At 44.5% G+C, this 24,885-nt stretch overlaps 1 protein-coding gene across 2 annotated transcripts in view; it reads right to left on the reverse strand.

Annotated features, from left to right (window-relative positions):
• The window catches only part of GLI2 (GLI family zinc finger 2), a 208,085-nt gene that overhangs the window by 41,645 nt on the left and 141,555 nt on the right, over nt 1-24,885 (reverse strand). For both annotated transcript variants that reach the window (XM_014940183.1, XM_014940173.1), the window contains exon 4: nt 493-695. In XM_014940183.1, coding sequence (XP_014795669.1) covers nt 493-695 — 203 coding nt within the window. The remainder of the gene's footprint in view (nt 1-492; nt 696-24,885) is intronic.

Consider the following 24,885-nt stretch of genomic DNA (forward strand, 5'->3'; position numbering starts at 1 on the left):
AGAAAGTACGGCCCGTCTCCTTCACCCGGCAGCCATCCTGCCCCAAGACACAAAGCCAACAGGGGATAACCCAGTCGGCGTTGCCTCATCACTGGAACACCAGTCCCAGCCAGGACAGGCAGCCGGAGTGACTGTGACCCTCTTTGGGGGAAGCAGGGTTCCCAGTAGACACATAAGACTGGGGAAGCTTGTAAGAGAGCTGAGAGCGCTGCAGAAAGGAACGTACTTTAAGCAAAATATTTATAATATGATCCAGCGGTAATAGCTATTCTCACGCTCTGCTTTCTCAGTGCAATGATGCAAAACAAATGTGTAGTTAAAGGCGGGGGGGAAGAAATAAAAAAAAAAAAAAGCCCCAAAAGAAAAAGAGACAGCTCTCCCACTTCAGAGAGCAGCTGCGGAGCCTTTGCAGCTGTAAATCCTCGGCTTTTAGGGAATTTCAGTGCTGGTGAGCTACAAACTCGCTGCGTTCCCGGTAGCACAGCGTCTTACCGTCGGCGGGGCTGAGGCCCCTGGCAGCGGAGATGACGGAGAGCGTGGGGCTGCCGTGGACGGAGCGGAGGTAGTGCTCCATGTGGGGTGCCACGTAGGGGTGCGGCGGGCTGAAGGGCGACTCGCCGGGCCCGGCGGGGTGAGGAGACAGGCGGATGAGGGAGATGTCGGAGATGACGGGGCTGCCGCTCAGAGGAGGAGGCCTGGGAAGGAAGCAGAGACACGCCGTCACCCACAGCCACCCGGGGCGGGCACGGCCGCCGGCCACCCTTCTCCCTCCCACCCTACCGCCTCGGCCTGCGAGGGAGGAGTTTGAGCACATGGTGGGAAAAACCTCCCCTCTTGCCATACGTGGAGCCTCAAGCCAGTCCGAGCTTTCTGTGGACCCACACCCACATTGCACTAAACGTGTGTTTGTGAAAAGGGGCATGAGCTGCTTGGGGCAGTGCCTGCATGTAGAGCACAAGGAATCACAGAACTGTTGGAGTTGGAAGGGACCTTCTAGAGACCATCTAGTCCAACTCCCCTGTCAAAGCAGGGTTGCCCAGAGCACATTACTCAGGACTGCATCCAGGTGGGTCTTGAAGATCTCCAAAGAAGGGGACTCCACAACCTCCCTGGGCAGCCTGTTCCAGGGCTCTGTCATCCTCACCGTAAAGAAGTTCTTCCTCATGTGCTAGAGATCTCACCCTGTCTCTGGCAGGGGGAGCCTGGCTACACGAACTGGTTCAAGGCAAACCCAGGGTTTGCAAGCTCCTCGCTGCCCCTGGGTATCCATCCAGATGTTTAGTGCCCCGGCACAGGGCTGCCTGTGAAAGGATGTAAACGACGCAAAAAGTACTTATAGAACCTTGAGGCGAGCAGTGCTCTGCTCAGCTCAGCAGCCCTCCCCGCCAGCGTCCATCACGGCTTGCACAAACCTCCCTGACAGGTCGGCGGTACGGTTCAGAGGGCAAAAGTTCAGGAGAGGTTTTATTGCATGCTTTCTGGGGGCCACCTCTGTTAAGTCTCTCAGATCTTCCTCAGACCAAGCGTTACCTGAGAAAGAAGTCAGTAAATGCTGAGGGATTCAGCAGGTAAGAAAAAAAGTCACAGGCATGTTTTTGGCATTTGAGCGGTTTTTGCAGGGTGAGCAAGGATGGAAGAGAAAGTCTACAGACGTGTCCCAGGCACATCTCCTGCTGTACCCTTCAGCCTCTTAGACAAACTGCAGAGGCTGCAAGGAGAAAAGAAAAAGTTGCACACCCTGACCTGAGAAGCAGAAAATCTGAGCTAGACACCAAAAGAGGCAGAACTGTCATTAGGCAAAATGAACGAGCAAAATCTGCTTTGCATTAGCGCTCTCTGTACTCACAGACTGATGAAAACGGAGCTGGTGTGGATATGCAGGTCACAGCAGGGACGGCATTCATCCCTGGCTGGGTGCTTTGGCCAAGCTGAGGGAGATGTACGTGCACCCCATGGGGCTCCACCCCAGGCATGGGAGACCCCGGGGATTTGGGGTTTTGGAGGTCAGAGATCTGGGATGTGGGCTGAGGTAAGGGACAGTATTACAAAGGTCCTTACCTAAGAATATCCAAATATGCCATTAGCGAGAGCATGTAAGATCCGCCTCTCCATGCACAGACAACCACAAACACGAGGGTCTGAGCAGTTTAGACATGCCACCTGCACCTCAGGATCTCAGTCCCACCCTGCCTTATCAAAAGTTCAGGTGCATTTTAATTTATTTGTAATACTTGCATATCAACAAACCCACACAGAAATGTAATATAAGCTTTGCAGACTTATTCAGCAGTTTACGAGCATGTTTGTCTTTGTTTGATCTTCCGCGTGTTTCTCTGTCTTCCTGATAAATTAGTAAACCTTGTGGCTTTTTGAACACTTTCTGCTGATGGGTAGTAAATTAAATGCCTTTTAAAATATTTATAGTTCAAAGCACTTTCCTGTAGCGATGCACTCCGTGGCTCACTGGTGTGAAATACAAGGCAGTGAAAACCTATCAGATATACAGGACTTATGGGTGTGTGCTGCTACCGACACACACACACGTGTGCTCCTCGAACCGACACCGGGGTTTCACTAGGGGAACACCCGCCAGCATCCAGCCTGTTTTCTTTGATGGCACTGAAAGGCAAACTTATGATGGCATGGCCATTTCGGACCTCCTAACCTCCCCACCTGCATGGCCGTGGCATTTTGTTACCGAAGTTATGGGGTGGCCAAAGTCCCTCTCCGGGTCGCCCTCGGGTGCCTCTCGCCATGACGTCAGCCCCGGCGGCAGCAAGCTCAGGAAAGTTGCCGCCGAGGCCGCCGGGGCTGGTTTCTGTCGAGGCTGCTAATAAAGGCGGCCGAGCACGGAGCCGACCAATTTATTTCTACCGGGGAGGAGGGAGAAGTGAATCAAAGTCTCTGTTCCAGATTTAGTTTCAATTCATTTCTAATAATCTCCACCGCCTCATCTGGAAAAAATGAAACAGGATTAAAAAAAATGATGTCATTAAGAAAACATCTGACTAATTTTTCTTCTGACGAAGACTTAATATAAGTGAGGGGGGATGTAAATTAAAAGCAGCCCCAATCTTCCCTGGGCCACAGAGCCTGCCTTAATACATAAGCCATGAAAGAAATTTTCTTACATATACAATAAGTTCCCTCTTTCATCAGTACTCACAGCTTCTCCCAAAAGGGTTGTGAACTTCTTTGATGCAGGCTTGAAACTATGTATTACCAGGTTTACGAGCCTTCGGAGCCTCCGCTGATCAAACTGTGAGGCCGGCATCTAAAATGTGTATAACAATATGAAGGGTTTGCTGCTCATTTTCTCTGTGCTAAATTGGGCAGAAATGCCGGAGTCCCTCAGAACAGGAAAACTCCACCCTGGCCAAAAAGGTAACACTGGGAAAAAGATCAAGAATTCACCCAAAATGCATGCAGCTGGAGGCCTGGGCGGTGTTTCAACATGAGGCCGACTGTGTATGTAAAGATGGGGTTGGAGAGCAGACTTCTCCTTATGGCTCTGCTTAAAGCCTCTCCTTGCTACATCTCTGCACCTGGGGACTAGGACAGACGTTCTCCCAGCCAGGTCTGGCTCCTGACAGCCCTCCCAGGTTGGGGTCACCTCTCACCGTTGTACACCGACACTTCCAGCAAAGCACCACCCCACAGTCCAGCATATCTCCAAATAACGTGGCCTCCAGTAGGAGCCTACCAAGAATGGCTCACTCATTTGGAGGGACCCTCTGCTCCTAACTCCACAAAAGTTTCATTTTCATATTTTTTGTTTTTTTTTTTTTCCCCCCCTGGCATTACTTCTTATCTAATCCCCAAGCCCTGGGTTGTGCCATCACATCGGCACTCTGCAAACACACAGCGAGAGGCAGCCATAGCCTCGCAGGTCTGCTCCTGGACCTGCAAAGGGACAACAACTCACTGCCGTTTTTTAGAGGCAGTGGCTTAAATGGGAGAGACATGAAGCAATGCCGGGCGAAGGCAGCTCTGCCCCCACCCCCTGGCTCACCTGCGAGGAAATCAGGGCTCCCCATCCCCATGCCACGAACCCCGCAGTGGGACAATCTCCAGCTTGGTGCTGTGAACCAGCCCAGGCAACGGTGCCGTGGTGCCACAGCTGGGTTTCCCAGCATGTCCGTAGAGCTCCCTGCCCAGATCCCCATTATACATACATCATCCCCTGCTCCCTCCCTGGATCCCGCAGATGGCATAAGGAAAACACCCCAGTGCCTGAGGGAGAGCTCATGGCTCTGTTGAAGGCAACACTCTAAAAATCTCACTGCCTGCAGCGGGACGAGGGATTTCACCTGACCACATATATTTCTGAAGAAACTGAGATTCTGGTTTTCAAATAGGCTAAGGGAATTGGGTGTCCAAATGCCATTAAATTTAATGGGAGCCAGGGGCCTGTTTTCCCCGCGGCTCCAGCGAGAAGCCCAGGCTCTATAATTAATGCTCAGGACTTGTAGAGCAATTTGCATCTCTGACGAAGCATGCGAGCCTGGATTCATTTCCTACCCCACCCAGGAGAGGCTCTCCCTTCCCCACTCTCTAACAGAGGGAGACACTACCTGACCCCACCAAGGGCTGTGGGTCCTCATGGTGATGCTGGGGGCATGAATGCTTCTGAAGGCTTCACAGAATAGGTCTGTACCGATGCAGTGGATAGCCATCCTCAGAGAGCAGAAACTCTCGCACTATTTATCTGGCTCCAGCTGCCTGCAGGGTGGGACCGTGGGGCAGTGCTGGAGCCATCAGCATCCAAGATGTGACACACACCATTGGTGGGACACTAGGAGATTTTTGGTAGTTTCTCAGGAGCTAGTCACTCCTTAACTGTTCTTCATCAGGAGAAAGAGATCTGCTTAACTTTCCCAACGCCTGGGGTTTTGCTGAAAGGAGTTGCCAGCTTGTCCAAAGATCCACAAAGGCTGAGGGAAGGAGCTGGTAGTTTTTCTTTGGAATGTAAGGCAAAAAAAATTCAGCCCGTAGTTTTCAGAGAAGTGGACTAGCACGTCCCTGGTTGTGCCTCGGAACCTGGCAGGCTGCTGCTCACAGGAGGTGTATGTGTGTGCTCTGCTCAATGCATCACAGCTGGACACAGCGCTGCAAAAGGATCCTTGTGGTCCCATGGTGGAGGAGCAGCATCACCTCTAAGGAGCTGGGCTGGGCTCCTGGGAAGGGAAACCCCTCAGAGGCTGGAAAAAAATGGTGCTGATTGCTATGAACAGGGCCTCAGGGAGACTTTTTCTCATCCTGCCTTCTCCCCCCACAGTCAGGCACCAGTAACCCCAAAATCTTGCATGGTGGAGATGCAGCACCATCTCCCTGCTGCTACATGCAGGTCTGGAGCCTCTGCAAGGGGCATCCAGCAATGAATGCAACAGTTAAAGAAGTTGCACATTTCTGAAATAATCTCCATCAGCTAAATAAAACCCAGGAAAATGGGGACAATTAAGCAGCACTAATGTCCCATGACTAGTCTAAATTAATACTTAGATGCCAAATACATTCATTCAGCGGAAAACAAAGGAGTGAATACTTTTCCATATGCTTAATGGAATATGGACACTTGCAGACAATTGTTTTGCTGTACAATAAAAAAACTGCATAGCTGCTACAAAGAGATGGAAGCTAGGAACAGATCTACAATCCCCTCTAAACCCCACAAGGTATTAAATAAAACATCCTTGCCTGATTTTTGCAAGTCCTGTGTACCCAGAACACCACCCGAAGTCGGCACAAGATGGAGGAGAGCCATATGGACACCCAAAAAAGCGACCATGCTCATGGCATACATGCTACATATGGGATGCCAAAGCTGCATCCAGCAGGAAACCTAAAATGCGCCAGGATTCATGCTAAATGATTCAGTCTAAAAAGCTTTCGCCAGCCCCTCAATTTCACCTCTGTTTATTTCTGATTTAAAGTCCCTTACAACAGAAAGGGCGAGAGGTCGTGACACTTGCGTGGTACCCTCAGAATTAAACCCCATGAGGTTCCTCCAAACAAGGTACCTTTCAGAGGTCAAGCCTGGGCCACAACTATCGAATCCACATGGCATTTGATCATTCACAAGGATTTCCTTCTCTCCCAGTTTTTGGCTCAGAGAGTGGAGGATGCTCCTGGAGGAGCATCGTGGAGCTGCCCTGCAGCCGCCTCTCCCCCCCAGCCACTGCCAGGGAGAGTGGGGCAGCCTGATAATGAGGCAATGGGGAATCACTCACGCTTCCCAGCTCTCCTGGCACTGCAACAAGTTGATAATTATACAGTAAAGTGACCTGATGCTCAAACATAGGGCTGTGAAGTTGAAGATGCCAGCTCGTACATCCCTCTAGGAAGAGATCGGGATGGGGGTCCAAGAGATATCACTGCTAACTCCCAGCCCACCCCTGCTGGGATGCTTGGCACAATTCATTTTATTTCTTTTTCCTGTATTTTATCAGCTCTAAAATGGGGTTAATAATATATTATTTCTCTTTCCATACCCACAAAGATGAATATTATAGAAAATCAGAGCTACATTTGCTAATTCAGCAATTAGTGCACTCACTTATTATAAGAAGCTGTGAACCTGGACAAAAATTGCTAAAGCTTCTCTGCAGAAATCTAATGGGCACTCTTCGAGCAGTTCCTGTTTTCTCCTTTCCCCTCAAAAATGGCTTTGAGGCATGGAATGCATGAAAAATAAAAAAGATTATTTTAACAGCAAGGGCAAGTTCCCATTAGATAGGTTTATGGAGGGAAGTGGTAAATTCAGTGCTGCTGCTAGACTTTATGGCAAAACTGGATGTTTTTCTAAAAGATGGGCTCAAAGTGTACTGCAACGTTCAGAGTTTTAATAGTAGAAAAGAGTGATTTCTCCCACTGTAGAAATTAAAGGGAGGAATCCTATGGCCAGTGTCACAGACATCAGATCAAATAACTGCAGTAATTCCTTTGGGCCTTAACAGACACAAATCTCTGAATATAAAATCCATTATTTGTGGATTTGTGGTTTGGGCACTGCTTTGAGAAGGATTTAGGTAGACACCATGAAAAATCCCATCATGCATCCATTGGCAATGGTAGTTGTCTAAATACCTTTAAAAATCATGCCTTAAAGTCTAATCTTGTACCACTGAAGTCAAAAGAAACTCTGCCACTGATGGCAGGAGCAACAAGAACAGCGTCTACTTAGTTGATTCCTCCGTTTTCCACCCACACCATGGGAACGGTATCATAATCTAAGGTAGGTGCCATTTCTTAGCACAATTTTTTTCCGCCCCTTAGAAAAACATATTCAAGACTTATAGGCAACTTCTAGCGTATGAGGTCATTTTCATATATTTGCTCCAGGTAAGAAAAAGGATTTTTTTGTTTCCGAATTAAAAAAAAAAAAAAGCTAACCGTCTTTCATTTCCTTTCAAAAGACCATTCTGTTTGCAGACACACCTGACTTCAATCCTACATTTAAAATACCTAAAACCAAGAACAAATAGAACAAAAGATTTAATTTCACTTGATCTAAGAGTATTATTATTTTTTATCAATGAAATCAAAACTATTTTGGTTTAGAGCTTGAAACTTTTTTTTCCATCTAAGGTCCACCAAAAGTTAACACCTTTCTTAAACCCACAGGTTGTTGGCAGCATCGTTTGGAGGGAGCGAACTTGTGAGCCTAAACATGGAAATAGGCCTCCAAATCAGAAACTCTCCTAACTCTGTACAGCTTCTGATTGCAATTATGCTGCATTTACCACGATGCAGGTCTAGTTTTGGCTGACACTTGTAGGCGCGACTGCAACACAATAACAACAACAATATCAATATTTGCTTTTAAAATGGAAGAAAAATGCAAATTTTTAATAAGTAAGGTTGCCCTCCATTATACAACACACAAAGAAGCAAGACATCAAAGGCAGAAATTAGAGTTGATACGGGACCTTCAAACCCAAATCAAATTAGTGTCTTGAGGAGAGATCTTTGATTTAAGCTTAATAGTGGTGATTTTTTCTTGGGTTGTTTTACACTTAATCAGCCACACAGCCCACTGTGCAGACATATGTTCCCAAAGCACATCAAAGCAAGTAAACATTCTGTTTCAGATCCTAATATCCTTTTTTATCCAATTATCTTACTTACATGATCTTTTAATTTAAGTTCTGAAAGCCCACCTTTTCACACAAGCTTCCCTTTAGCGACGGAGGTAGAAGGATGACCAGCTCAGTTCTTGTGAGATACCCGCCAAAAAAAACCCCACAACGAATAAATCAAAGCGCAGCAGATGAGCCTCTAAGATAGTTTCTTGAGAGATTAATGATGAAAGCCTTCAGAGAAGCAGCATATTTTAAGAAAGGGAACTTCAAGGAAGGTAGCTGAGGGGGAGAGAGGGAAGGAGAGTGAGAGAAAAGGCATGAAAGAAAGCATGGATAAAAGTCCAAGAGCCAATGGAAGTAGTTCAGCGACAGACTGAAGGAGCAACAGAAACCTGGAGGCACGTGAACTTCAGGTTGAACCACCAGGCATGAGAACTTGATTCCAGTAGTCACAAAATCTGGGAGCTGGGGGTGTCGAAACACGGTGGGCTCAGGACAGGGAGGGGGTGAGGGCTGGGCAGCAACATTGCAGATGTCAGAGGAGCAAGCAAGGTGGGAAGCAGTGGGGACTGAGGCAGGAAAGGTGTGGACATGGATCAGATCCTGATGGCAGAGCTGAGTAGGAAGTTGAAGGAGATCTGAGAGGATTCTGTGCTGATGAGGGCATGTGGGAAATGAGTGTTGGAAAGATGTGTCGGATGCGACACAGCAGTTTCTCTGCATCTGATTGATTTCCCTTGGGACACATGTTGAGGATATTAGCACTTTCAAGTGAATACTTGCTTGTAGCTGTGAAGACCCTGGGCTTGGGAAAACAAATGGGAAGTGTGTGCCTGAAAGGAGGAAGTCTGAATTTTTGATCCCTGCCTAGTGTCTTCTTGCCGTGCTAAGCTTTTCTCCCTTAAAAGAAAATAGCATCGAAGTGCTACAGAGGGGTTTAACATTTAAAAGGCTATTCTTACAGTACTTCTGAGAAGTCCCTTTCCGTGTTATGCCAGCACTAACCTGTTGTGGAGAGGGCAAGTCAGCGGCAGCAACACCACAGCAGTGGAGCTCATGGAAGAGTCAGGCAAACCATAGAAAATGCTTATTCATTCATTACACTTTAAATCTGCCTTGGCTCTATACCCGTCATATCCCAGAAAAGCAAAAAAGGACCATTCCTCTTCATCATGACTGTAATACAATCAACTGGCTGCAGCATTACTCTAACCAACGTTAACTAACAGAGTCTATGTCTGACATCTATAATTTCATGTTAACAAATTAGGTAGACTCCTGCATTTCCTGGTACCTTGAATGCCCAAGAAGCTCATAACTTTTCTTTATATGCAAAATGTCAGGGAAAGGGCAAACAATGTTATGCCAGAAGACCATAGCCAAATCACTTGGTTGGAATGTGCTGTAAATCACGAGGTGAATGGAAAATGAATCTTTGTTCCAGGACAGCAACTTCCAGCTTTAATGTTGCTGCTAATATGCTCTTTTTCTATTGGGAATGTCCGCTTCCCATAATCCAAGGTCCTTAAACCCTAAAACTAAGCAAGACACCAAGGAAGGAAAATCTACACCCAACTAATTATAAAAAGCCTGAAATGTCCTACTTCTCTTTTCCCAAGTACAGGGTAAAACCATCAGTGTTCAGGCTTTAGAAAGGTGTGCTTGCCCTGAGCAGCAGTAAGCTGTTGTAACCAACTGAAAGCAACCAGAAAACCATGGTTAACAAAGGGGAATAAAAAGAAAGGGGAACAGCTACAGCACAGATCTCTACAAAGCCTTTCTAGACACAGCAGTCAGAGGAGCTCTGTGTGCAGAGGTGACTGTGATAGCCACACAGAAACACATCTCGCACACACACACGGGTACACACACCCCAGGCACGCTGCTGGCGTGTTGCCTGTGTACCTGCCTCTGGTGCATCACAGCACAAAGAAGTAAAAGGCATGCATTCCTATAATAGCAAAGCTTTTGGTTGGGGCTCCCTGGGTTTTCTGCAGGAATTAATTTTACTGGCATTTGACACAATTTAAACAGCAACAGCACTCACAGTAACCTCCAAAGGGAAATATTCCTGAACAATATATAATAAATACATTGATTTCTAATAATAACCATCTGCCCTAAATCTTCTTGCTGACAGGTTTAGTTGGACCAAAGGCCCTTTTCACATCTACTTCATGACAGTTCCCATCACTACATAAAGACTTTGAAGTGCCCTAACGTGCAGTAAAATGCGAGATAACCTACCAAACTGTCAATATTTCTTCACTTCTAAAAGGAAATGCTAATGGCACTCAAAGAGCTCAAGATGTAATGTAAGATCTGATCCAGCAGTCTGGCTGATCTAACCATCCTTTCCTTTGCTACGAGTATGCTGAAAAGCAAGCAATTATATGGTGAAGAGCAGAACTAGGTAAAAGTTTTCCACTGATATGACTGCAGGGAGAAAAGCCTTTTTACTCCAAACAAGCTTTTCTCCTGGAAATGTCTGGAGCTTTCTGTAAAAAATAAGAGAATTAACAATAAGTTAGCTCTTCCATTTTAATTTCTTCTTTTTAACCTATTACTTTTTTTCTTTCCTTTTAAAAAATCATTAGAAAGAAAGTGAACCAGAATGAAACACGGATGTTTTTAAAATTTGGACAACGTTCAGCTGGGAGTTAGCTTTCCACAGGGAAATGACGAACACAAATAATTCAGAGAAAGCTGAATCTCTCTACATATCTCTCTGTGATAAACAACTGGCAGTTCTCGACCAGTTCTATCTTGCCGTGTAAGACTGAGAAAGGCTCTGTAGCAGGAGAAACTATACACAATAAACAGAAGCCCAGTCCTGCAGTAAAAGACCAGCACTTCTTGCTGAACTGTACAACTCCAACAGACTTCAAAGGAACCAGGATGCTTCCCTCTCCCCCCACATCATCAGCTTGTGGATGAGGTGTTTTATATCTCGTTATCCACGTACCGCCTGAGAAGCCTTCCTTCCAAAATCCTTTTGCTCCCAGATCTGTTGGTGTCATTCTCTACAGCTGCTCTCCTATTTTTCCTGTTTTCCAATGACACAGGAAAGTATAACGTATTTATCAAGGAAGGAATAGGGATCTGATGTTCCCCAGCTGTTTGCTGCTGAAAGTACACCAGTGCTTTTCAACCTGTGGTTTGCAAAACCCTTGGGAATCACAAAAAACTCCTTCAGGTGCTGTGAAAGATAGCAAAAGACCACTGCAAGCCTCTTGTTATTCAGGCTAAATTCACTATACCGTGTTCGACAGCCCTGTTAGAAAATTTTTAGGAAGGCCACAAACTGCAATAGCACTTAAACTCCTCATCGACTCTACGCTTCCTGAAATCAATAAAAATTATACACGAGATGTTCTCAGGGCAATCACCGACCACTACCCCAACCCACCCAACACCCACCGATGTCAGCCTGTGCCGGAGCACGCCTGCGTGATTTAGGCATCTTTGCCACGCCGGCGCAGGGGTAACCCCGTCCCCCGTGTACCTACAGCAACACCTCCCTCCCGCCGCCATGCAAAGGGAGACCTGCGGGTCTCATCTTTCATTCTCTTATCTCACGCAGCTATTCCTTATGCAGACACATTTCTGTATACAAATCCCATTATACTTGACCCCCGGTTCACCCTGTTTCCATTACAACGCTGTAGACTCAACCAGACTTGCTCCAGTGCCAACTCTGTGCTGTCATTCCTTGCGCAGAGTGGTAATAAAGAAATCACTGTTTTAAGCTGACAAAGAACAGATTTCTTACTAAGTAAACACTGATGTTTTGGTAGGGAAATTAAGTTATAAAATTGTGTCTACAAAGGGAGACCATACAGATGGAGTTTGTTAAGAGACAGCAATACAGTCAACAGTGGTTAATTCAATTGCCTGCTACTTATCAGATTTTTTTTTTTAAAAAAAAGGCTTATCCAGCTTTTGTAAATGCAAAGGCAGAAAAACATTTCAAAGACTCGTTGTCTTAGCTGGAGAGCAGTGCACGCACGTACACGGCCTTTCAAGGCCAAAGAGCCCACCCTTGCACATCTGCCATGGTTGTGTCAGGATCCAGAGGGTCTGGCACTCACCAGCCTGGCAGGAGAGGATGGCTGAGCACAGCACAGCTCATCATCATGCCGCCACCCTCCAAGGACCTGCATCTTCATGGTTGTGCCATGGCCTTGTTTCCCCAGGCCACCGCTCTCATCTGCTTTTCTGCCTGGGTGGTGCCCTGCACCAATTTTAGAGGTCCCAAACCTTCCTTCAGCCCAGGTAAAAGCAGAGCATTAAGCTCAGCTGGGTAAAGACAGGAAATTCAATACCTCTAGTCCTCAGCTGAGCCTTAAATGACCCCAACCAAACCTTAGATGTCACATCTAATTCCCAAAATCACTGGGTTGATGCCAAGTCACTGGAGCTGTTTCTCTCCCAAATGCAGCAACGGCAGAGGCACAGTTACTCTTTACCCTCCCCTTCCCAGGGAACTGCAGCTGGGTTTGGGGCACTGCTTGAAAAACAGGTGGTTTTTTTTCACATCAGTTCTAGTAAAGGCCCCCAGGTGTCTTCCTCAAGCTAACAGTTCTGGTGATGGTCCACACTGCTGGACAGGGAGCAGAAATAGGAAGTTCTTCATCACTCCACAAATCTCAAAAAACACCCTTCTTGCATCTCACCAAACACCAGCTTATGCTCCTGTTATGGCATCTAAATGAAGAGGGGGATGAGACCTCCAGCCCTGTCTCTACACACTCTGCCAAGCTCTCAGACTATGCAGAGCCAAGGAAGAGGCAGCTGCTTTCTTTGCGTGCCCAACTGCAGGTGCTCAACTCACCTATTATGGCCATCACTTTCCACAAGAGCAGCCAAAGCCTGTCTGAGGTGACACTCTACGTAGTCTGAATATAACCTCAGTGAAAGCAGGTATATTTTGGGGACAGTTTAAAATGTTCAGAGAGTTGTGGTTTTTTTTAAAAAGCGTTTTATCAGGAAGGATAGAGAAAATGATTTATTCTTCACCTAGGATGAAGTTCACCATGGGGTTCAGTGTGTAGCATGATGTAAAGTCTCAGGCGAGCCAAAAGGTGTTAACATTGTGTGCCCTTTAAATGATGCACTTAGTCAGTAAAACGAGATGTGCTTACGTTGGAACTATGTAAATACATTCATTTCATTAATATAAGGTAAAAATCTAAAAAAGAGATATTGCTGGGTAATTAAATCACCAAGTATTGGTTCTATTTAAAATTCAAGAGAAGGTATATTAAACATACTCAAATTTTAATGAAAACATTTTCAGTGGCTTTAATAATTCAGCACAAAATTTTATTTAAACGTTTCTCTCCGGTTTTGGAAAAGGCAAACACAGGGACAGTGAACTGTGGTCTGGGAATGAGAAAACAGAACCACTCAGGTGCAGTGAATTATTTTACCTGTTTAGACAACACAGTGACAAACAAACCAACCCTGGAAATCAAAGCTATGCTGAAATTCCAGCAGTGAGTTTTTCCATGCGGCAGCAGCTTTTGAAACTCCCATCAGTCTACTTTTTGCACCTTCAAGTATCTTCTGCAGCCCAAGTTAATTTCAGCAGGGTGTAATCTCCTACATGCATTCATTGTGGGGGAAGGCTGATGATGGGATTTTGATGCTTAAGTACTTCTGGCTCAAAGTTTACTTTGAGAACAGGACTTAAGGTCCTGCACTTTGCATGTTTTGAGGTTGTTTTTAGTTGTATCTGCTGCTTGATTTAATAAGCTGCTTGATTTGATAAGCAAATGACATAAGGGGTGAAAATAAAGCAGATTTTAAAAATATTTTATGGGTTAAATAATCTATAGTGTTATTAGTAACCAAGGAAATTCAACTATCCAGAACTGAAGTTCTAATAATAACAATTCCCTTTATGCGCGTCACATTGCAGTGCAAGTTTTAAAGCTGTTCATAATGTAATGGCAAAATAATTACTCTTACCCAGCACTGCAGTACACATTTGGTACTCATGAATGCTGTAAGGATTAATACAACCATTCACCACGCCTGCCACAAAAGAGCTTCTAGCCAATAAAAAACGGTACAAGGAGGCACAGGGCATTTTCTAAGTTCAGTCATAGACTACCTGAGGGACAGACAGAGCAAGTGCAAGAAGAGTTGTAAGAACCTATGGGTAGGAGATAAACTTTTAATTACACAAGTCCCACTTGAAAGCTCTCATTCTGCTGTTCAACAAAGCAGGACAAGAGTTTGATGAGCCAAGAATGAACAACAAATGCAGTTCATACTATTCTACCCATGGATTTTCACTGGCATATTTGTCAAGCTCCTGTGACACTCCTGACAATGCCAGATTCCCTGGCTGCACCATCTTCTATCTTCTACCTTCAGCCTTCAGCAAGAACAACCTCTGAAAGTCTCCAGTTTCATTTTAATCGAAGATTTGCTCCTGGAGTGCAGAGGCTCCTTCATTTAAAACTCAAATGCAATCAGGGGGAGTGTAGACCACAATGCACTGTAGGCGAGGAGATTATCTTTCAGCCTAGCTTTCACCCACCAAGAATGATAACAGGAGGAGGCGATTAGATTGAGACCTTGCACTGGTAAGTAAGGGAGACCGCACACACACACAAGCCCATGTACACACAAATTCTTACTGCACTGGAAGTTCAATGATCGCAGCAATTTTGCTGGTGAATGTGTGAACCACAAAATTGCCCTGCCTGGGAGAAAAGCCACCAATGAACACAGAGTTGGTAGGGTTGGAGCTGGGTTTACGAACAGCAGAGCAATGAAATCAATCACAGCAGCCAGGGTCTGGATGAAGGCCAGTTTGGCAAGGTAGCCAAAAAACAAATGAAGGGATAGGAAACCACTGCATCTAGTACAAAATTTTGGGAGGAAGCATGATCTGCTCTTCAGGCACCTCGAGGTATTTTCTGTCCCTCAGCTTGTGCAATTTACTCACCGAGTCCCCCTCGGAAAGGTCACTCATCCAATACGCTGCACCAGTGTAATGTACCTGAAGCAGGGGGATACCCGTGTGAGAAGCAAGCCCAAGTCTCTGCTCACCATCTGTCCTTATCAGAAACTGTCACATAATTCACCAGAAATGCAAATCCTGCTCCGCAGAGATCAAGCTTGGAGAAACCAGGCTGATAGGAGCCTGAGGACCATCAGCACTTCAGGACCTGAAGTGAAAGAAGCTACAGCTCGCAGCACCTCTACCTTCTTCACATTTGGCAGAAGCCAGCTCTTAAAAAAACAAACAAACAAACAACTCTTTGAAGAGTTTCTTATTCTTGTGGTAACACTCGCCTCGGCACTGACAGGATTCAAACCAGACGTGGTCGAGGGAAGTCTGGAGTCATACCAGGTTTAGATCTCACATGCCAAGAGAGGTCAAGACCTAGCCAAGCCTTGAATAGATTACTTGCAAAGAAAATCCCAGGTCGCAGAGGAAGTGGTGTTGGTGGGAGAGTGCCTTTCGCTCTGACTCATTAGGCAATGCCACGTGACAGCGCTTTGGTGAGGAACACAGAGCAGCAGTCATTCCCATCCACTAAAGCCCAAAAGTCCAGCACATTTGTCCTCCATTAAGGTCCTGTGGGACTCTCAAAAAGACATGGGTTGTAAGATGTCTAACCTGGCTCAATTCCATTTTAGTCTCTTACATTCTGCTCATCTCATTGTTGCATGCCCTGAGGGAGGGTTTGAACTGACCTAACCTGAAAATTGGTTTGGTTATGTGTGCATGTACAATTTCTTTTTCAAAGATGGCTGGAAATTTATTTAGAGTTTGGAAGTCTTCTATTTTTTTCCAAGTGAATAAAGTGGTTTGGGGTCTGCTGACAAAGATTTCACCATGAACAGTTCTCTCTTTAGAGACTTCTACTGGAAAGAATATACAAACAGGTAGTAACTATTTAAGAGTTCAAATGTACTGGATAAAACTTTGCAGATACTTCACTTTTCATCAGTTCTTGGCATTACTTCTTACAGAGAAACAGTTGGGCCGTAGGACTAGGAAGAAAGGGAAAAAGCTAGAAATAACTTTTATATGATTTCTCTCCTGAGAACTGACTGCAAAATCCTTCCCACTGGTCTACAAATAATAGAGTTATGCACCCTGACCTAGTCCCAAACAATACACTAACTCTCATACCCTCACAAGATGCCATCACAAAATGTAAGCTTCACGATCAGGATAAAACAGCAACAAAAAAAATCTTATTTTGGTTTCTTCCAAGGAACAGAAAACATCATTGGCTCTTTGAGGGTCTTTTTGAATAAGTAGGACCACCACACTGACTGACCCGATCAGATACTCAAAGCAGCACCTCAAACATTGTTAATTCCTTGAAAATTTGCTCTTCCTAGCAAGCAAACACCAGGACATTTTGTCCACATGATACCATTGCAACTAGGCTCCTCCAAGTTGGTCTTTTTGACATCCGCCCCAGGATCTCTGTGAGCCTGATGGACTCACAGCAACGTTTTGTGGAAGTAACCACAGAGCTGTAGTCTGTCTTCATTAGGCTTTGACTTCTATTTTGCCAAAATTATTTAAAGAACATTACTGAAGTGAAGCCCTTAATGAAAATACCAACAAATACTCCACACCCGAAGTCAACTCCCACGTCCATATTGTCACATGAAAAATATCTAATATAAACTATTTTTACAGCAAGAACACACAAGTGGGATTTAGTAAACGTTTCTGTTTTATGGCATCTTCAGAAGAACACATCTCTCCAGGACAGTATGTGAACATGCATTTAAGTTCCTCTGCAGCCAACAGACCTAATTTCTAATTAAGCATATACTTAGTATTTTACTGAACAAGGAGAGACTTCAAGACAGTTCTGTAGCCTAGATCTTTTTCTGTATGTCCCTCTGTCTCATCAGCTCATCATTTCTTTTCAAATCTCTTCTACAAACATCTCTTCTCCTTCTTTGCTAATCCCCATTAGATTGATCTTCCTTTCATTTACCGATTTGATGACTGAATGCGTTAATTCCTTCACCGCCCTATCTTTCTACACCCTGCTTTTTGTCATCTACAATGAGGTTTTCTCTTGTAAAATATCGTACTGCACTTGAGTTGGGATGAAAGACAGCATATGAAATCAAGTATTTTATCTCAGACTGAAAACAAATAGTCTCAAACAAGAATACACATGTAAGAACATCGCCCTAATGCAGCTGTAAGCTTGAAACTTTCCTATTTTTAGTGTATTAACCACACTCTGGTAGGCTTTCCTCTACCAGTAGTAATTTGGGATGTGTGGTTACTCTGTGGGATCTTAAGAGGCTTTCATATGAAGCATTCAATCAGCAGGTAACATGTCCTGCAGCTGGTTTGCAAATCAAAAGCCACGTAAGTAGCTCTAAAACCAAGCTAGAAAAGCCTCTCATGAAGGTGCATGAGGAGGAATAAGTCAAATTATTCTCTGGTATGTTTTACAGGATCAAACGGAAAATATTTCAAAGGCCCTTACTGGATTTAGGAACACACATTTATTTCTCAGAGCAACTTAAACTCAAAAAGCTCAATGTGACTGCATTTTATACAGCCCTAACATATTTTTTCAGACATGCCTGACTGCACCTAGGTGCTGTTATAAGTGACTTGTGTACCTATGTAAGAGAGAGATAAAATGAGTTGTGGCAGGAAGAAATACCTTTGCTGTGAGGAGGCTCCACCTGTACAAAAAACCACTGGTGCCCTGCTGCACCCACAGAAATGGCAGGAGGTGGTGGTGGAGCCTAACTCTCACATTCCATCTAACAGTAGGTGCTCAGCAGTGGGGAGATCATGGTCCTTCTGCTGCTCAGGGGGTGGAAAAGGATAGCTCCTACCTCCCAGGCTCCTGCCATGCTGTAAGGTGTGTGTCCCCCCAACAAGTATCAGCTTAAAAAAATCATCAAAAGGCTTACAATCTCCTGGTTTCACTATCATCTGCCACGATCAATTACATCAAAACCCAACCTCATCCATGCCAATAAAGTGAGTGCAAGGAATGCAGTGAACTTGCTCTTGGAGTCTGGCCACTGATATCTGCTAAACCTTGAATATGTTTTTTTCCATAGCACATCCTCCCACGAGATTTGCCATCTGCATGCTCCTACAACAGAGAGGGGACAGGACAGAAAACTTCCCCATCAGTTCAACTGGAGCCGTATGACCTGGACATGTATGCTGGACTCCAAGCACACGTACTCCACCTCATTAACATGTTTCTCTTTCTTAACTCCATTCCAGCCATTTTCTTAATTTTTAGGTCCTTAACTCCTTTACCAGGGCTGGTTTTGGGGTCCTGAGTTTTAGTGAAGGTTAGGGGAGTTAGACATTAACTGGGATCCAGCACGTTTGAAAAACCCACTGTGCCTTTGCATTCCCAACGCTTGACACACCAGCCATAAGGTTCAACCTTATTTTGAAACCCACAACACCCACTTTCAAAATAACGTTGTTAGCCAGACCCAATGCAGTGGGATTTATGATCTGAAATCATACAGGCACTTTTGAAAATTTGACCCTTGAGTAATGCTCTAAACTTTAGCTCTGTTAGTTGTCTATTTAATATCAACGATGAAACATAAAAGAACAGGCATGAAAAGCCTCCGAGGCAGAAAATTGCGTAAAATCACAAATTCTCAAAATGGTCTGGCACACAGAAGAAAAACATACATACGTGGTTTAGTGTCAAAGCCAGGGATCTAGAAAGCCCGCTTAAATGCACACATTCCCGCAGGAGCGCTCTGCAGACCTGAGATTTGCCAGAGTAACAGCACCCAGTTCTGCCCTTTGGTTTATACAGATGTGAGTGCACGGCGTCAGCTGCAGGCAGGGTATCCAGATCCACAGTTCTGCCAAATAGGGTCCTTTTTTTATTATTATTATTTTTTTTTCCTTTCGCCCCAGCCATCTGGGTGGTCTGAGAATCAGACCCGAAATACCTAGGATCCCTCGAACCACATGTTCTAATCCCAGCAGAGTTGACTCAGTCCTTCATCCTTCCAGGGTAAATTGGCTTCTCTGCTCTTTATTGCGTGGGGGGAACTTTTGGATGAGATTTTAAAATTTCCGCTCTGTATGGACATTAAAAATCCTACATTTTTCTTCCAGTATCATAAGCCAGCATTCCTGCCATTAGTTTTTATCTCTCAGCACCTTGTGTTATTTGCTTCCCATGGCCACTGGTAGCTGGAAACCCAGATTAACCAGCACCTGAAAAGTGATGTGCCGCAGGCTTCATTTCACAAGCCAATGGGATGGATGGGTTTTGTCCATTTATCTCCATACACACTGGAAGGATTTCAGAGAAACACAGTGAAAATGAGGAGGCTGAGCAGATTGATATTTGAGTATATGCTGCAGGCTGCAGCCTGGCCAGTTCATTAGTGAGGGGAGGAAGGATATGACAACATGCAGCAAGTATCTGGAGGGACGTGTTGCACAAGGAGGTGTGCTGGGAGCAGAAGGGTGAAATTCAGGGAGAGAAAAAGAGGGGGGGGGGGGGGATTAAGAAGGGGAACTGCATGGAGAGCTTTTTACACTGAGAAAGGATTTGCCACAGGATAGAGTAAAAGTTCAACTAGGAGACACAGGACCAGAAAGGGGGAAGCTGCACACCCCCGTGCTGTACAGGAGAAAGTGCTACTCAGGAGAAAAAACACTGCAACAGCTCTCATCATCACTTGTCCTCACGACTGCAAGAAGCTGGTGAGAGGTGACACACCATCTAGAGAGGGTATTTATTTAGGATTAAGGAAAAGGAGAGGCTAGGAGGGGCAGCGCTCCACATTTAGCCAGGAGAAAACCTGAGAAACAAATTCATAACGCTGGAGTTTAAAAGGGCAGGAGACTGGCACTGAACATTTATCCGCTTCCACAAGATGCTGAAAGCAATGGAAACTGGGCAATACCATTGAGATAGCTTCTGAAAGACCTGCACTCTCTGTTTAGAAACTCTTTAGAAAGCAGCGGGAGAACAGAGTTCAAATAAATTTTTCCTAAAGCACCAGCTTAAGAGCGGATAAGGTGGAAGCATGAAGTCACTTTTAATCTACTATAAAGTGAGGTAAGCAAAGGGATTATCACTTAAGACTTGCTGACATGAAGCTCTGAGAATGACATTTAAAAGCAATGGTGGATTACAGAGTGACATCATATTAAACGAACACATGCCAGAGGTTTACATAAAGGACCTCAGAGATCAGGCTCTTGTTCTCAATACTAAAACCTCCTAGCCGCTTTTACACTTCTGGCGGTGATTAGGCTAAATTAGAGCTGCAGTTTCTCATTCAGTAAGTTGTGGTGTCACAGCACCAGCAACTCGGTGGCCCAGATCTTCGCTAAGTGCTAATGGGCACGACTCCATCTGAGCTCACCGAGGCCCCTCACTCCAGTGTGATGCTGCCGGCGTTCAGCAATTGAAGATCCAACCCAAACATTTCTAATTCCAATCGGCGTCTTACTGCATAGTTTAGTCACTCTGAAACCATGCACCTTCAGGTGCCTCTGGACTTCAGGTGTGAGTTTTTCAAAGTATTCTAAACGCCATTTAAGTAAACACACACGGTGAAACTATCCTCAATTTAAGGAACTGCATAAATGTGCAAATCTCTCTCATAATGGAAAATGCTTGAAAATTGTTAACCAGATTCAAAAAAGAAAGATGTGGGGTTTTGTATTTGGCTGGTTGGGTTTTTTCCCATATAGCAGTTTATCAGATTGGAAAAACCTACAGAAACATTCTAGCCTTGATGAATGTTTTGGATTATGTCTGCCCCATTTTCAGAAGACCTGATCAGCCTGTCCTCCCACTGAGGTCAGGAGATAAGTGTGTACGTTCTCAGCTTCTGCGCAGGTAGGTAGCGCTGTGCACTTCTTTCCTAATGCCTGAAAACATGCCACAAGCCCCTGCTGGGGAGCCAAACAAGATACAGACCACCTGACTTTTCTTAGCTCTCAAAACATCAGGAGGGTGAGTATTACTGTAATAGCATTTTAGAGATGGGAAAACTAAAGCACAGATGGAATTAAAGTAATTTTTCCAGCTCCCAAAGCAGGACAGCAACAGCCCATTATTTAACCTGTGGTCTCCTGGAGATGGATCAAGTGACCATCAAGGATTAATTCTAGTAGTTTTACAGTGAGATCGGTATTGATAGTCCCTCAAATCACCTCCTGTAGGTTACCAAAGAGCCACCTAAAAGCAACATGCTCCTGCTAATTACAGACCAGGGCAAGGTTTGAACCAGCCTTCTGGAAAGGACCAGCCCCTGCAAACCATCGCTTACTCTTATTTTCCTAAATAAATAAAAGAAGCATGTGGGAAAGAAGGGGACAGACTAAATTGGATGTGGGAGCCCCCAAACCTGTTTCCCAAATGAGCAATGTGTCTATTTGGTGAAAGTCGTAAAACTTTGCAAAACACATAAGAAGGCCTCTCTGAGCAGCTGTTTGCTTTGACTCCGGAGGGAGCTCGCTCTATCTCCAAAGCAGCACAGAACCATCAATCATGACCTGCCAAAGATTTTTCTACTCCGGTAGCAAAGTAAATATGAAAACACACAGGTCTTATTGGCGGGTACGTTCTGTGGCTCAGCCGAGCGGTGTCCTTGCTGCAGGAACCACCATTACCTGGGGTCCCATCCTAAACCGCCTGGTGGGATCAAAGCTGCAGCCTCGTGGGAGCCGTGTCCCGTGGAGGTTAACCAGAGGCACTTTACGCACTCCCGATAGTGCACAAATGCAGCTCCACAAGCTTGCGATGTGACCAGCTCCCCTCCACCATCTGCTGTGGTCATGAATCCCCCTGGGTGGAGGGGGTGGCTGAGAGCCCCCAGCAGAAAATGGGGAACACTGGCAGGAACGTCCTGGCAGGGCTTGGCTGGAGCGCGGTCAGGGACGTGGGAGTGCTTGGAAAATTTCACTGCAAAACTCTGACACCCCTGCACCAACTGAGTTGGAAGGGAGATTTTTCTAAGGATTTCTGTTGGGTTTTTTTTTTTTTGTGTGTGTTTTTTTAAAAATAGGAACAGCAAAAGGCACATCTGTGACAATAGTAAATTCCACCTCTAACGCAAGGGACACTAGAGTTTCTCAAAGCACAGTTATAAGATGATGATGATTATTTTTTGTATGGCTAAACAACATATTTTCCCTTAACCTCCCTTGGCCTCCCTTGGCTGAATCTCACAAAAACAACAAAGGGAAGAGAAAACCAGCCTGAAACAGATATCCAACATGGAAAATCTTGGGTTAGACAGTAAATTTGGCAAATTTGTAAACACTTGAGACATAGCCTTTTTATGATGAAAAGTTTAACAGTCACCTCGCCCGCCTGTGAATTACCCTGCCTAAACATCTCAGGAACATTGGAACCGGTCCCGAAAAGGTATTCTGTAATTTTTAACATAGTAAAAAGAAAACAAACTTCAACAAGGAGGGGTAATAGGATCAGATAAAGAAAAAAAGTGTAGGCTGAATATCAGGGAAAATCTGTAATATATTAAGATCTCAGGGAAATGGAGGAAGATCCATGATTAAACCAGATAAAATCCCTACCAGAGGGAAATTAAGGGCAAGTCCACATTATCATGCAGATGGAGTCTTCTCTATGTTTAGGTCTTTGGGACAATTCAGTCCTGATGAAAGCCATGGAATTCGTGACTATCAGCTCAGGGTGTTTTTTTTACTATTTTTGTGTGTGGACAGAAGAGCAACAACAATATTTTGTTAATAAATAATGTCAGAACTGCATCCTGAAACACCACCAGGATGTCGGTAGAAAAACAAGGCTGCTTTTGTTTGTTACACTGCGTAATGCCTGATGGGTTTTAACCACAGTTTAGGAGCTACTGTTAAAAAGCTTCTTGCTGAGTCAAGCCTAGGCATGCTATTTACAAGGGTTAGCCCTGAAGGCTCTTTCATTGGCAGGGACTTTTAAGCTGAGCTAAGGAGTTTTTAGTTATTTTTGTTGTGCTTAAAGAAAACAAAAAAAAGTTGAGAGTAGCTAAGCACACCTAAAAATGGGGAGTGGAAGGGAGCTATCTGTAATCACCTGCCGTCTCTGCCAGCAGCTTTCCTCTGTAGTCAAGGGCTTGATCTCACAAAGCTGATGCTAAGAGCCCCCTTGGTTTAAAGTGGAGGGAGTTATTGCAGAGACTGGGCCCCAGCGGAGTAAGCTTTTCTGAAGCAGCTCACTAAAATGTGAAATATCCCCTTTGTTAAAAAAGGACCTGCTCTACCGTATGAAGTGAATTTAGTTCAGCTTTGAACCTGCTGAAGCTTCTGCTCTGGTAACACTGATCTATGTTCTGCCTACAACCAACAGTGCACAGTGAAATTCTGACAAATCGATAAAAGCTACATGCAGAAAATGCGTGTAACACCCACCATTGCTCTTCCACACAGCCTGGGCCATCCCGTGCTGCGGGAGAGCTGAGGATCCCAGGCAAAAACAGTATGTGGCTGTGCACGCAGTGGCATAAAAGATTAGTCAGAATCTGCAAATTTATTTTTGTGTCATTTCTTAGCTTTTGAGTTCTGTATTTTGCAACCTTACTATTAAACAATGATGCTTAGGGGAAGTGCTACCTCATAAAAGATATAGGTACCAATACAATTTCCTTTATTCATGCTGTTCTAACTCTACAGTCCTGGAAGAGATTTCATCCCACACTCAGTTTTACTCTATTCTGTGTTACATCCTTTCTCAGTGTCCACTGGGCTCCAATCCTCTCTCTCCCACCATCCTCCATAAGACCTCAAGCTCAGAAGCATCAGAATCCAGGACAATGCCTTGAATCCACAATATTCCTGTTGGTTTGCACTGCAGAGAGCCGAATGAGATACTTTATTTTTCTACACTAGTCAAGCAAGCACCATATTTCTGCTAAATTTTTCTTAAAGACAAAAAACAAAGATGTCAAAAAAGGAGAGAGTAGTGTCTCACCAAATAGGCAAAAAAAGCGGAGGTTATTCAGAAAAGTGAGTTGTCCTAATGAATGGAGAAACACTATTTTACCCCCCAAAAAAAATCTCTAGAAGTATGTTTCAAGACCGATACCAACATGACCTGCTTCTGGATGTACACAATAAATGCTCAGTGATTTGGAAGAAGGCTCAAGCTCTGAAAATTATTTCCCTGTTTAACAAGGGAAGGAGTGATAGATAAAGACTGACAACAGTGAGCAGAAATGCAGTAAATCTTTTAGGCCCCCATCTTGGCATGCGGGTCTTTTATTATTTGAATTTTGAATATTCCCAAGCATGTTGCCAAGAAAAGGGTCCCACAGGTGGTCCTGCTCAAGAGAGCCTTGCAGATGAGTTCCTTCCAGTGAGGATAAAATAACGTATGTTCTTATTAGGCCAAATGCAAATAGTGATGAAGGGGAATGCACTGCCATGTCACATTGAGCAATTGGGAAACAAACCTTTGACATAATGCAGCAGGCAGATAATAAGACCCCATAGTTAGCAACAAATGATACTACACTTAATTTGCTGTGCAATGTTCATGTAATTAGATAAATTTGATACCGGCAAAACAGCAGACAGCTAGAATATGGGCTTGATGAATTGGGGGCTCTCTGTCACGCACCGATCACATTAATCATAAAGCCAAAACTTAGTGACAAAATTTTTCTTCCAAACATTTACCATACTTTTCTAAAGTAAAAATATGCACATTCTTTTTTTTTTTTTTTTTTTTTTTTTTTTTTGTGTTTTTTTTTTTAAAAAAAAAAAAAAAAAAAAAAAAAAAAAAAAAAAAGTTCTAGGAAAAATATTAAACCC

This window comes from Calidris pugnax, unplaced genomic scaffold (assembly GCF_001431845.1).
Source record: "Calidris pugnax isolate Ruff unplaced genomic scaffold, ASM143184v1 scaffold21, whole genome shotgun sequence".
Lineage (NCBI taxonomy): Eukaryota > Metazoa > Chordata > Aves > Charadriiformes > Scolopacidae > Calidris > Calidris pugnax.